The following is a 14,686-nucleotide window of genomic DNA, read 5'->3' as shown; positions in this document are numbered from 1 at the left end:
ACCATGGTGCGTTTAGCAGTGAAAAGGAAGGAGCTACCCACACATCCTAGAACATGACATTGTGCCGGTGATGGAAGCAGGTCTCAAACGCCCACGTGTTGTCAGATCCCTTTATAAGAAACGTCCGGAAGAGGCAAATCTGTGACACCAGAGAGCAGACCAGTGGTTGTCTCAGGCTGGGCTTGGTGTGGGGGCAGGGGATGCTGGGGAAACGGCGAGTGACTGATGATGTGTGCAATGTTTGGGGTGGGGGGGAGGCGATGAAAATTTTCTAAAGCTGCTAATGGCTCACAACTTGCGAATAGACTAAGAGCTACTGAATCTGCACACTTGGAATGAACTGATGCTTTCAATGAGTGAACTAATGTACACGCTCATTATGTGGATTATAGCTCAATAAAATTGTTGTATTAAAGAAGCATTTAAAAAAGACACAGTGTGAAATACCTCTCACTATATTCAGAGTGGGCCCCACAGTCCAGAACAAAAGCCCAGGATAACAATCTGTAAAACGCATGCCCAAATATCGTTTGTCAATGAACTTATTTGCACAGTAAGCGACTACTTTGTTGCTAACTTTTTACTGTTACCGTACTAAATCCGATAAAATGCTGTGTGTACGGCTGGTGATGTCACTGAACACAAATTAATGAGTTTCTTTATCTCGGAAACTTCTTCGTTTTCAGTCCGGTGATAAATGTTGTGGCTTTGTCTTTCTTTAATGCCTTGTCCTGGCCGTACAAAAACAGCGCTTACTGGAGATTGCCTTGGTCGGCAACAGGTGAGGTCACGGGACAGGCGTGTTCCCCAGTGTCGAGGAGCACACAGGATCGAGGTGGATGCAGCTACACAGCCTGGTGGGGACACTTGTTTTCTGTAAAAGCCCCACCATCCCTCCCGGAAGGAAAGCAGCTTAGAATCAGGCAGGAAGCAGGAATGCGTTTGGTTCTCGGGGCCCCACTAGTCGTCCCGCTGTGTCCCTCTTCCCCTGGATCCCGATGGGTGCAGCTCCCCACAATGCCTAGCGTCGAGGTCGGGCACCCCTCCCACCGCAGTGGTGTGCGAGGGCTAACGCAGCACGGCAGCAGGGCGGCTTAAGCCATGCGGGATGCGCGGTCGCAATTCCGGAGGTGGGGAGTCTGAGATCAAGGCTCAGGGTCAGTTCCTTCCGAGGGCGTGGGAAGGATCGATCTGGTCCGGGCCTCCCTCCTTGGCTCTGAGATGCCATCTTCTCCCTGTCTCCGTGTGCACCTGTCTGTCTAGATGGCCTCTTCTCACGAGGACACCCGGCGTGGTGGCTTGGGCTCCACCCTAACCACTCATCTTTGTGTGACCACCTCTGTAGAGGCCCCCTCTCCAGAAGAGACTGCATTCTGGGGGCTAGGACTCCGACACCCGAGCTCCTGCAGGGACACAGCTCAGCCACTAACCCTCACCACTGACCACCACTCCCTCCCCGACCACTGACCGCTGCCTCACCTCCCACCCTGTCCCAATCATGCAGCCGCCTTTCTTGCCAAGCAGTGATTACTTGCCCAAAACCCCACCTTCATTTATGGGTTTCCTCCTTCCTATTTCCAGCTCCTTCTTTCTGCCCCAAACAAGGACATAAATTCTCTGTGCCAAGCATGGAGCTTGCTTGATATTCTCTGTCTCTCTCTCTCTCTCTCTCTCTCTCTGCCCCCTCCCCCCTCGTACTCTATCTCTCTCTTTAAAAAAAAAAAAAAAAAAAAAAAAAAACAACCATTAGAATACAGCCTTCCTTCCCTCACCAGCATCAGAAACTTTGACCCACAGAGTGGTGTGTGTGTGTGTGTGTGTGTGTGTGTGTGTGTGTGTTCTGGGTTGGGGAGGAGGCCCTAAGTAGGAAGACTGGAGTAAGAGCATACTTTTTTATATTACTTCAGTTTGATTCCAGGGGACTTCAACTCCATAATGAGTCCAAACTTGAAACCACGAATTTGCCGTAGGAATTTTCACCCTACCGCCCACACACCCAGCTAGGGCTTGATTCTTGGAGTTTCTTGGGAAGAGATGTGTTTTAGCAAGTGAGATTTTTATTTGCTTCCATGAAAAACAAAACAAAACAGAACAAAGCTAATTCTGACAGGTCGGAAGATCGCTTCCTTCAAAAGTGATAGGCATTCATTCTGTGATTCACCACTTTGCTTCTCTGAATGGCCACTAATGACGAGGACCCAGACCACTCCCCTAAAATCAGTTTCATTCAAAACCCTCAACCCAACGGTCACTTGGGGTTCTCAGGAGGCGCACAACAGCTACACAGGGGGCGGTCGGATCCGCTCCCAGCTGCCTTGTCAGATGCTGCGTGTGCTGGTTATGAAATCATTCCTGGATTTGACTGCACTGAATCTTAGTGAACTTGAACAAGAAAATGTGTATTTACATACAAAGGAGCCGATCGGCACCAGCTCAAGGACTGGGGCTGCGAGAGGTGCGCTTGTGAAGCTGGGACAGGAGTGGAAGGCGTCTCCCCAAGGCCTGCACTGACCCCGGGCACAAGCCTCGTGGAGACAGACGCTCATCATCCAGCTCGGATGGAGGTCCCGGCTGTGCCTGACGACAAGCGGGTTTCGGTCCACGCTGTGCGCTCTGGGGGCGCCTGGCACCCGTGTTCAGCTTCTACCCCTGTTCCTGATGCTGTTTGGGTTTAGCTTCTTTAAACGATCCCACGAGAAAATATTAGGCACCCACATCAGTCGTTCCTTAGTTTAGGGAGGCTTATTCCTTTTCCTGCTTTAGTTACGAACCGTGTTCTGTGAGACACCGGATGGTACCTGTTGCCCGCAAGTTCGGTAAATTCGACTGGTGTCCGAGGGAAGAAATGGATCTTACGGACCACAAAAGACGGCAACGCTCCAGGTAGCCGTCGGAAGGAGAAAGCCACGTAGCGAGAAAGAAAACGAGAAACCCGGTCCACGGTCCTGGAGGCCCGATGGCCACCGTTTCCTTCTCCAAGCAGGGCTTATCCTGCCCTAGACCCTGGCCGTGCCTACCGCGTGCAAGGCGCGTGCTCGGGGCCGTGAGACCCAGGTATGTGCTGCAACTCGTGACGTGCTGTCAGGGCCACAGGCCAACGCAGGCCGCCCCCTGCTCAGCCCCCTCTGGAAAAGGGCTCCAGAGTGAGATGAAGTGACAGCAAGGGGAAGGGAGGTCCTCTGGGCTGGACGCATGCTGGCCCCCCAAGAAACCGCCGAGATACCCTGGTGAGCCAGCCGGCCACTGCAGAGGCTCAAGCCGGAAGGTTCAAGGGCTTGGATGGAGCCCGTTCTCAGAAGCCACAGCCTGCCGCCCACCCCCCACAACATGTTGGGGTGGAGGGACACAGCATGTGCCCACTCCTGTTTCAGGACCCCCAAGTAGACAGGCTCCATTCCCACCCCCCCACCCCCCACCCCCGCAGAACAGGTGAGTCTCTGTGCCTAGGAAGCCGGATGCTGGGTGAGGGGATCCGCTCGGCCCGGCCCCTCCCCCTGCCCCTGCAACCCCCCCTTCCACGTCCCCGCCCCCACCCTGCCACAGGCCAAAGTCCGACCCGTCCTCATCCCGGGAATTCTGGGATTAGAGAGCGTACTGAAAAGGGGGAGAAGAAATCAAGAAACAGAAGGCCTCGTGCCACAATAACGCCCCCCCCCCTCCCAGTTCCCGGCCCAGCCTCTTACAAGTCAGCGCCTTCCCATCACAGAGATTTAGCGGCTCAGAGAGGCCAGCGAGTTTTGTCTTGTTTTGTAGCTGGCAAGGACAAACGGCCAAGAGACAGGAAATGGTGTTAAGTCCCGCGTAGAACTTAAAACCGGCTTCCGAAAATCCCAGGGAATGCTGTTTTGCCCCCTGCAGCTGTGAGAAGTGGGGACCTCGACTGACCAGGACGCCCCCTCCGCCCAGGAGAGCGGGAAGGAGGGGCCCTCTGCCGGCTCCTGTGCTGGGACCGGGGCCGGTGCTTACCTCCAGGATGGCCGCAGACATGCCCTCGGAGACTGAGCTGTTCACCACCGCGAAGCAGTTCTTGAGCGCTGCGTGTAGGTCCCCCTGGGGCATCTCTCGGATCAGCCGCACGCCCGCAGCCCTGAAACACGAGTGGGGACGTGCTTCTGTCCCTGCGAATCGTGTGGGGAGGGGGCAGGAAGGGGGACGGGCGACAGTGTCCACCTGCCACCCTCAGGTCGAGGACAGTGGGACAGAGAGACAGGACCCCAGTCACTGGACTCATACTTGGTCCGGGTTGTTTCTTATGTGAGCAATTGTTGAAGCCTGTGTTTCTGTTTCCCCCCGGGTCAACCGCGCTCTGGACAGTTCAGGTCTTTTCAGCTCTGGCCAGTGTGACCAGTGACGATTCTAAGTGTTCTTCATCCGCGTCTCCCTGAGCGAGCGAGGCTGGGCATCGCCACTACCGCGGGGATTTATTACGCTACCTGCACGGTGTCCTTCCTGTCGAGTGGGGGGAGGGAGAGCACCTCGGACCTCCCGGGATCATCGGGACATTACAGGGGGTGACGCTCGGAAGGGCCGGGAACAGAGCCTGGGCACCGTGAGTCGGGGGCGGGGGATGTACCAGCCTCCAGGTTTCCTGTCCTGCGAAATGCTTGTTCACGTCCCACACTTACCTCTTTACTCTGGCTCCCACTTCCCTTGTAAACACTGGGTCCACCTGAAAAGACAACAGGACACATTTTAGGAAGAGCCTCGGTCTCAAGAGAATTTCATGTCACGGCAACAGAGTCAGACTCAACAACTCAGGAAGGAGAAAACCAAGTCAAATGGGTTCTGCTCCTAGGTAATAGCGATGAGGGACAGAGTCGCACTGGGGACGAAGTTCAGAGAAACACACATGACCTCGTGTCTGCTCTTCAGCCTGTCACACAAAGCCTGGGGGAGCCCCGGGGACAGCCACCGACGGTGTCGAGCAGAAGTCATCCACAGCCAGTGCGGTCTGCCGGCCACACAGCTGTCCCGTGAAGGTCTGGTGGCTCTTGTCCTAAACCTTTCGGGCAGAATGAGTCGGAATCCTTAGCAGAACTAAGACAAAGGATCCAACAGAATTAACATTGTATTTTATTTCTAAAAAATAGTTTTTAATTTTATTTACTTATTTGAGAGAGAGAGAGGGAGGGAGAGAGAGGATCCCAAGCACACCCCACACTGTCAGCACAGAGCTGGATGTGGGGCCCAGTCTCATGCCGGGAGATGACGGCCTGAGCCGAAATCAAGAGTCAGACGCTTAACGGACTGAGCCACCCAGACGCCCCAAAGTTTTATTTTTGACAGGGCGTCTTCGTGGAAACGCAATTTTAAAGCCAAGGGCGTGTCCATCGGCGGATGTGTGGATACACAAATAGGTCCACCCCCACGATGGAATATAACTCAGTCACACGAAGGGGAGAATCACGGACGCCTGTCACACCATGCGTGACCCTTAAAACAAGACATTCGGTGAAATCAGTGGTCACAAAGGGGCCTCATACCATGTGACCCCATTTACAGGGAACGTCCGGAATGCGGCGAATCCAAAAGGAGAGAAACCAGGTAAGCAGCTGCCAGGGACTGGTGGTGGGGGTGGAGACAATGGGGGGGGGGGGGGTGGAGACAATGGGGAGTGGCCGCTAATAAGCATGGGGTTTCCAGTGCGGTGAGGAAAATGTTCCAGAATTAGGTAAGGGTGATGGTTGCATAACTATGTGAAGACACTAACAACCACTGCATCACATACTTTAAGATGGTGATTTTGATGGCCTATGAATTATATCTCAAGAAAAGGTGGGGCGGCAAGTGAAACTTTAATTAGTCACAACCTCATGTCCTCGAGCCTGGAGTTTGCTCCCACTCCACGTCTGTCCCCAGGGAAAGGGCCCGGGCTTTGTCTCTTGTAGCCCTGCTGAGGGACGTGCTGAACTGACGTAGCCGTACTGTGTCGTCCCGGAAGAGAGGCCGCGTGGTTGTCAGCAAACGCATTCCCAGACGGGGAAGGGACGGGAAAGGGGGGGTGCAGGCCAGCGGGGCTCAGATCCTCCCAGGCCCCTCAGAGCCCCCGGCCGCACCTGCATTCGTGCGCCTCTCCCGGCCTCAGTTTCCTCGGCCGCCGAGTGAGCGTCGGAGCAGCGCCTCAGGGTTGCAGGGAGGACCAAAGGCGTCAGTGCAGGGCCATGACCGTTAGGAACAGCAGAAGAAAAGGCTGAATGTCCTAGAAAGAGCTGCGGACGGCACCACGGCACCGGCGAGGCCTGTAAACCTCGCCTCACACGCACGGTGCCCGCGACGCTGCCTCACTTCTCAACGCGCAGGACTGACAGGCGCAGAGCCAGGTGCCAGGTGCCCGGTGCCCACAGGTTCGCACCCTGCCTGGCCCTCGGAGCCCAGGCCGCGACACCGCGGGTGCACGTGACCTCTTATCCATCGAGCTTACTCTCTAAGGGACCAGGAGAACATGAGGGGACCCCCTGGGCGGGTGTTCACCCAAATGCAGACACAACCAGCAGACCACGGTTTGCCCTTGGCCCTTCCTCCCCTGGTGTCATCAACAATGAAGACGCTTTTAAAATAGTTTGGGGAGCCTGGATGGCTCAGTCGGTTAAACGTCCGACTTCGGCTCAGGTCATGATCTCACAGTTCGGTGGGTTCGAGCCCCGCAGGCCTGGAGCCTGCTTCGGATTCTGAGTCTCCCTCTCTCTCTGTCCCTCCCCACCGCTCAAAAAATAAACAAACATGAAGAATAACAAATATTAAGTTTCTGCCAGTGTGACATGAAATTCTGAGCACGTCACCAAAGATACAGATAATGAGGGCATAAACACATTTTACTGATATGGTGCCTGCTGGCTTGGCCCGTTACTCCCTGTGAGCTAGCAGCAAGGGCAGATTCAATTTCTAGTCTCATCCACGCTTTGCCAGCAGGTGTTAGGAATGACAAAACAAGCCAGTTTAATGAATATGACAATATCCCTGTACTTTATCATGCAAACAGAAGAAAAAAAAAAAACCGGGTTGCTTTCCTGAAACTTTCTTTTCATTTCTTTTGGCCAGGAAGCACTGTGTGTGTGTGTGTGTGTGTGTGTGTGTGTGCGCGCGCGTGTGCACGTGTGTTGGACCCCAAATCCTTCAAACAACCGGCATGACTTGAGATGTATCCCACAAAGCTAACACAGCAAACGTGGATGCATAAGGAACACTGAGATTATTCCCAGAAAAAAAAAATATTTTAGAGTTTAACATATTTGCATAGCGAACTTACAGGAACAGCACAGAGGACAGATGTACTTGGGTGTAGACACCTCAGTGAGGAGAGAGTATAAACGGGCGGAATCCACCGTGCGGGTACAATTCGGCAACACCTTTTGGTTGCCATCGACAAACAGTTTGCTGAGAAACCCCAAACGCTTGCACGATCCAGGAAAACTTAACAGGCTTGTGTATAATTGTTATAAAATCTGTTTGCTGAACTTTCTCGCTGGGGCACTTCGACCTGCCTTCATGCTTTAAATCTCCACTTTTAGACGAAAAATTCGCACACAAATGAAAAAGGAGAAGTTGCCAATGCCTGATTTCTGCCCCTGTTTTTACACTCATGATCACATAGGTGGGTGCCTTTTGGCCCCCTGGGGGGGGGGGGAATCTCTAATATTCGGGACCACTGATAACAAGAGGAGAGCTTTTGTTTTCAGAACAAGCAGTTTCCCGTTTTAGAGGATTCTTAAGCATGTCCTCCGTGTGTGCCGCGTGCTGGCCGTGTGTCCCTTGGCAAAGTCCCTACAGACTTTGCGGGGGTGTCACACAGGCCGGTGTCTTCCCCAAGGACAACCAGACAGGCCTCGCTCACCTCTTGGTAACCAGCAACAGCCTCGCCCTGGACGCTCAGATGTGTTCAGGAGTCCCAAGCAATTTGTGCACCGGATGTTGGGAAGCGAAGTCCCTGCGTCACTTCCGGGAAGGACAGTTCTCCCTGAGCACCCCGTGCGGGCGGGCCCGGAAGGGTGAAACTTCTTCAGCCCCCAGCAGAGGGCACACGCTTGCCGGTGCCACTCATTGGCGGGGCCCTCACCACCGGTCGGCTGGTCAACCCGCAGGCAGTAGGTTCTGCAGGAACCGTGGTCTAGGGGCCTCCTCACCTCCCAGCTTCCTCCCGCGGTGGAGCTCGGCCAGCCATCCGCTGGGCTGGGGGGTTAGAGACAGACGTGCGGAGGCTGCGAACACACCCCTGTTCCTAGATGGATCTTTGAGGAGCAAAAACTCATACTTACGGACGATTTGTTGTTTACTGCTGTCAGGAGTCAATATTTATTCGCCACGTACTCTGGGCCCAACGTGGCTAAGTTCTAGGCTAAGTTCTACTAAGCTGCTCTTGCCAACAATGCTATTGGTACCCCATTTTACACAAGAGGACAGTGACGCTCACAGAGCTTCTGTGATTTAACCAGGACCACTGAGCTGCACAGGTGCTGGGCCAGGAGACTGAATTCTCAAAACTGTCCTCCACTGCCTCTCTGGTGTCTACTCATGGATTTGATCAAATAGTTCATAAAAAGCCGACGTGGATTACCTATTTATTTCCCCATGATTTACCACCTGTAGCTTTCTATTTCTAACCCCCCCACCCCCACCCCGGGATTATTGCCATTCTCACTACCAGGAATGCCACCCCTCCATCCCTAACACCTATTCAGCCCCAAGGCAAAGGCACAAGCCACTTCCCCGATCATCTACACCGGAAGCAGTATCTCCTCCCCAACCTTCCTTCCAGCTGCTACCAAATGCAGGCCTGCCTGGTCTGGTACATGTCCGTCTTGTCCCCATATGCACATCCATTTCCCTCCGAGGCCAGGCCCGGGTTCTTTCATTCAGCTCTCTGCTTGACGATATTTGCTAAATGCACGGCTTCCCTACCCTTTTCGTCTCTCTTTTCTGATTCTTCGTTGAAGTGATTTTAAATAATTGAATTGCATCACAACCCTAACATCTTTTCATGAAAAAGGAAACAGCCTAATGAAAACCTTCTTTTGGCTTTACATATTGATTTTCAAATTCGTATTTTACGATAAGTTTTAGTTAGAGACCCCCCGTTTTTAATTTTATTAGCATGCTCTGACCTCATGATTAGCTATTAGAGAAAAGTAATTCATCGGGGAAAATTTTGGAAATCTGCTGAAATACCCAGCGTGTTAACTAAAATGTAGCTGAAGGTATGAACAATAACTTTCAAGTTGGAAATACAAACTGGATGAAAGTTTTCTGGATTTATCTTCCACATCAGTTCATTTTCAAATCTCCTAGTGAAGCCAAGTGGAACAAAACGCAAGATAAAGAAACAAAGAAGGGTAGATTTTTTTTTCCAGGTAATGAAAGCACATGTTATGAAATTTTAAAAAGCAAAAGCATTTCAGGCATCAAAGAAAATTCTCATTTCCTCCTTCTCCGCTTATTTATTTCTGAGCAAAATATATTGTTTCAACTCCCAGGCTTAAGGAGAATAATCTTTGATATAAGAAGTAACCGTGGGAAGTCATTAAACTGCTGTGCTCAAACCCAGTGTTCATACCACACTCCTTATCAAAGAGCCCAGGAAACGTACCCACTCAAGAGCTTGCCACACGCTTTGCAAAAATGGTTGAACTGAGAGATCAAGGAAGCTTTACTAGAAAACCAAGGCCAGACTCAAACCATCCTGCTGCTAAGGCAGGATCCTAGTGTGTCCACGCCGAAAGGAGACACTGGCATGGGGAAGTCTTTTTTCCCTCAACGTCGAACGATGCTGCCTGGGAACCAGGCACCATACTAGAGCTCGACCGTCTGGTCCCCACAGCAGACGGTGAGGCAGGCAGCACTTTCTGGGTCGTACCCACCTCACAGATGGGGAATCTGAGGCACCGAGCGCACCGATCATGAGCTGACTCCGGAGTCTGTGAATGTAGCCGCCGTACTACACGGCCATGCAGAACTTCCCTGTCCGCGACACAGACGATGCCCTTTGGTCCAAGGGCGTTAACTCACCCGCCAGTGGTTAGCAGCAAATGTGTGATTCTGTAGATTCCGTATGGGACTGAGAGCCAGCTTTCTAGAATGTGCTTGCTAACAACTGCAACAAACATTAACATATGCGTGGCATCTACAGGATAAAACGTACACAACATCATTGGTTTTTTTTCCAGCGACCTAAGAACATGCACGCCATTTTCTAAACAGATGCTAGAGTCGATAAATGCTCATCGAAAGGCAGAGCCACGATATTCGGAAGAGCGGTGTGGCACCTGCCCTCTGGGCTGGGCCGTGGGAAGCGGCAGGAGCCCGCGTGAATGCCCGGCAGCCCCTGGCTCTCCTTTGCTGACACGCCCCCAGCCCCTAATTATCTGTGGGCTTCTGTCTGCATTGAACTACGTGCTCCATGAGGGCGGGGGGCACGTCTGCGCTATTCACTGGGACACGTCCACGTGCCCACAACACGGTGGCCCTCGGTAAGTATTTCTTGAAGGATTGCCTAGGGGAGTTAGGTTTTATACGTGTAAACATACGTGCACACACACACATACATACACACACATAAACACACACACACATATTGTCTATGAAAATGAGCGATGAAATAAATAAAAATAACCAAGTCTCCTCTTGACGCTTTGCCCATGAGCTCTGTCATACAGTGACACGTCCGTAAAGGATGACACAGCAAGGGACACACTGTAGCTTCACCCATAAGCACAATTGTCACTGCTCAGGGGCATTCTTTCTGTTTCCCTAAAGGAAAAGCCCTGAATAAATGCTAGGGACCAAAGAGAGTGGCTGTATTATTCCCATCAATTGACCTATAAAAGTATTCACTTTTGGGGCGCCAGGGCGGCTCAGTCAGTTAAGTGTCCGACTTTGACTCAGGTCACAATCTCACGGTTCGTGAGTTCGAGCCCCGCATCAGGCTGTGTGTTGACAGCTCGGAGCCTGGAGCTGCTTTGGATTCTGTGTCTCCCTCCCTCTCTGCCCTTTCCCCTCTCACACTCTGTCTCTGTCTCTCCCTCTCTCTAAGATAAACATTAAAAAAATTTTCAAAATGGGGCACCTGGGTGGCTCAGTTAGGCACTCGACTTCGTCTCAGGTCATGATCTCATGGTCCGTGAGTTCGAACCCCGCGTCGGGCTCTGTACTGACAGCTCAGAGCCTGAATGAACCCTGCTTTGGACTCTGTGTCCCCCTCTCTCTCTGCCCCTCCCCTGCTCATGCTCTGTCTCTCTCTGTCTCTCAAAAATAAATAAATATTAAAAAAAAATTTTTAAGTATCCACTTGTGTCCGATCGTTAAAACAAACAGGGAAACCACACATGCCGCGAGCATCTGTTTTTTTCTGTGACTCTTCGGCATCCCCTCTTCTGCCAGAGTCTACCTTCTTTTGGGCTTTTCCTCGTCCCCTCCCCCTGGACATGGTTGCTCAAAGTAGAATCAACTGGGTGCCTGGTCCTCTTCTTACAAAAGGGTGGGACGTAACCCAAGCTGGAACTCAGACCTTGAATAGAAGGATCCAGAGACTAAGAAGTGGATAGAGCTCATTTTTGTCCCCCTCTCCCATGGGGCGCCTTGCATGGAACGTCCCCGGCTAAGACTCCCCTGGCCTCTGGAGCTTCCGGGCTCTTGCAGAAACCCAAGCCCGGTCTCCAGCCTCCCAACACTTCTCTTGGTGATTCTTGTCATCTTCCAGTAAGTTGCATTTGCTGGGGTTGGTCTGACGCTTGCAGCCGAGGGGCACTGGCTGGGCAGCACTTTCTTCTGCCCTGGGGTCTCCCTGTGGCCGAGCTCCATGCAGACAGGACGAGAGGGGCCACTGCTGCCCACACCTCACTAATTCCCTAATACTAGATGGCGCACTGTTCGAGACACCTTGGCTAACCAAGTCAATGCTGAGAGGCCCTGCATAGGACCTGGAAAAGCCACAGCCCTCCCAAAGTGTGTACTTCGTACCTAAAGAGTTTATTCAGCCTCTGAGCTTGGCGGTTAACAAAGGAGGGGACGGAGTGAGGAGGACCGGACTCACATCAGACGCCAAAAATAACGGTAATGTTCGGGGTGGTCGATCTCGCACATGACACAGCCATTGAAGCGTGGGTTTCGGTGTGTCCCAAGGTTTGACTCTGACCCACTTCTCAACTCCATTAACCCACTGATGTCGCAGTAAGGACTCAAATTCAAGTGCAAAGTTGGAGTGCCCTCCTCGTGCTCCCAAGTGATGTTGGGTTGAATCCTTGGTGGTGAAAGCCGACAGATGTTTGGAAATCTTGTAATGACGAAGGGAAAGCTGGTTTCCACGGAGCCGTCAGGTCCCCACAGAGCCAGGCCTGCATCTGGGGCCTTGGAGGGCGCATGCGTTTAGCGGGACTCTCACTCAACCACGCCAGCCAGCGTGGCCAAGTCGGTGATGTTCACACTTCAGATTGGGAAGCAAATCATGAAATCGACTTTGGGGTAAAAACAAGCTTTTTAAAAGGGACACGGAAGACAGCAGCGAAGAGTGGGGTAGAGCAGTCTTTTAGAAAGGACCGGAGAACAGAACTGAAGGAAGCTGTAGAAGCCTTTGTCTAGTAAAGCTGGTTTCTGGTGCATGTGCCCCCGTGCGTGTGCGTGTTCCTACGTGTGTGTGCGTTTGCACGCACCTGAGCAGGGCACCACGTTACCGTGTGCTGGGTTGGTTCCTGCCCACGCCAGCCACATATGCACACACATATCTCAACTCTCTTTAGAATCATCTCCCCTGATAACTTGAAACTGACCATGCTAGAAGCTTCTATACCGTGGAAATAGGCCAGTCGGGCTTCCAGGCAATAGGGCTCCCCTGTCCTGCTCCCCAGGAGAACTAGCTGTTGAGCACTTACCAGCATCCCCACCCCCCGTTTTGGTCACGAAGCAAACAAACAAGACGCTAGCCGCGTGAGTCACTGGAGGATCTGAGATGTGTGTCTCGATAGATCAGTTTTATATCTTTTGTGGGACACAGGGAATCAAGAAGACAGGTTGTCTGCGCGAATCTGTGACTCGTTGGTTCAACGCGGCCTTATTTAGAAGCTCAAGTTATTGTGTCTGCTCGGTGACACATCAAGGTTTTGTTGGTGACTTTCGTTGTCCCTTAGATTTGATAACGACATTTTATGAACAGGGATATGTTGCTGTGGCCTCAGTGTTGTGTCCCCGCCCCCCAAATTCATACATTGAAATCCTGGCTCTCAAAGACAATGGTGTCAGGAGGTGAGGTCTTTGGGAGGTGAGTGGGTCAAGGCGGTGGAGCCCTCGGGAATAGGGATCAGGTCTCCCAAATGACCCCGGAGATCGTCCTTGTCCCCTTCCCTGACGTGAAGACACAGGGAGAAAGTGGCCGCACCAGGACCCGACTGTGCTGGCACCTTCCTCTCAGGCTTCCAGCCTCCACGACCGTGAGAAATAGTTTTCTGTGGCTGGTTCGCCATCGCGCCAGTGGGATTCTGTCGCAGCCGCCTGAAGGGACCAAGACGCGTACAACTGGCGAGACCCCAAGGCTTCGCTTCTGCACGCAGGCCCTCTCCAGGGCGCGGCGCTGTGTTACCCTAAGCGGACTCGGGCCTGGAAGACGTGGTCTCCCTCGGCGGTGCAGGAGGCGGGTGCACCCTAGCGGAGCTCCAGGTTGCCGTGCAGGCTCCTGCTTTTGCCGAGCAGCAAATGTGCACCCAGTGGATGTGCTTCCCCATCTCCTGCGGGGACTGGCCTTGTGGAAACGGTGCTTTAGAATCCTGAGTCACTTATGGCCAGCGACTCTCAGGTCATAACCCTTCACCGAGGGTCCCAGGACCCCTCCTGAAGTGCCCCTTCCCGGGCTCCCCTCTCCCGTCGCCACTTTGGGTTCCGAGCTGCACGCAAGCAGAGGAGTGTGTGGGCTATTGGCGCACCAGACGGTCCTCAGGGCCCCGGTAGGTGGTCCAGTCGGCAGGGGCTCGTCTTGGGTCTGCATTCGTTAAGCAAGCGCCTGTCCCCAGGTGTCGTGGGCTTATCAGGCTAGCTTGGAAAGAGCGAGGAGGGGCCCCTGGAGCTTAGGGAATCAAGAAGGCTTCTGGCGACATGCTCTCCAGCGTCACCGTGGCCCAGCTTCGCCTCACCGGGCTCCGCACCGCCGCCGGGCCCCTCATCCTGGAACATCGGGTCCAACCAGCTCATCACGAGGCGGAGTTGTCACAGCCTTTGGCAAAGCCACTTGTCACCTCCTTCCAGGAGTTAAAGAAATAAAAAGAAACTACAAGGGGGCGAGTTGTAGGGCCTCTGTGCGTGTATGTGTGTGCACACATGGGTGTGTTTAGTTACTTCCCAGCACCCGCTTAAAAATAGACACTTCGCACGCCCATTTCCAGGCGGCCGTGTGGACCCGCGGCTCCTCTGGGGAGTCCAGAGAGGGCCTGCAGGTCTGGGCACAAAAACGTGCAGCTGAACCACTGTCCCCTCGGTGCCCCCCCTCTGCTGTCCGACCTCCTGCCCGAGCCCACAAGTTTCCCTGCACTGAAATTAGGGGGGAAGAGACACATTTCTGGACGTGCACTGTTCTTTCAGAAGTAGGCAGGCAAAAGTTAGAGGAAAGGGATGTGTTCTGAAGGCAGATGGGAGAAAAGACATCTTTCCTCTGGGAAGTGAGAAATAGCGGTTGACTGGTCAGTACACACAACAAAATAATGGCCGTGTCTCT

At 53.0% G+C, this 14,686-nt stretch overlaps 1 protein-coding gene across 3 annotated transcripts in view; it reads right to left on the bottom strand.

Annotated features, from left to right (window-relative positions):
• The window catches only part of GLT1D1 (glycosyltransferase 1 domain containing 1), a 93,287-nt gene that overhangs the window by 15,988 nt on the left and 62,613 nt on the right, over window positions 1-14,686 (bottom strand). For all 3 annotated transcript variants that reach the window (XM_040444104.1, XM_040444103.1, XM_040444105.1), the window contains 2 exons: window positions 4,626-4,669; window positions 3,967-4,087 (listed from right to left, as the gene is read on the bottom strand). In XM_040444104.1, the coding sequence (XP_040300038.1) occupies window positions 3,967-4,087; window positions 4,626-4,669 (165 nt within the window). The remainder of the gene's footprint in view (window positions 1-3,966; window positions 4,088-4,625; window positions 4,670-14,686) is intronic.

This window comes from Herpailurus yagouaroundi, unplaced genomic scaffold (genome assembly GCF_014898765.1).
Source record: "Herpailurus yagouaroundi ecotype Mexico unplaced genomic scaffold, PumYag 191, whole genome shotgun sequence".
Lineage (NCBI taxonomy): Eukaryota > Metazoa > Chordata > Mammalia > Carnivora > Felidae > Herpailurus > Herpailurus yagouaroundi.
The sequence above is the reverse complement of the archived record's forward strand: the minus strand, read 5'-3'. Positions and strand labels throughout refer to the sequence as shown.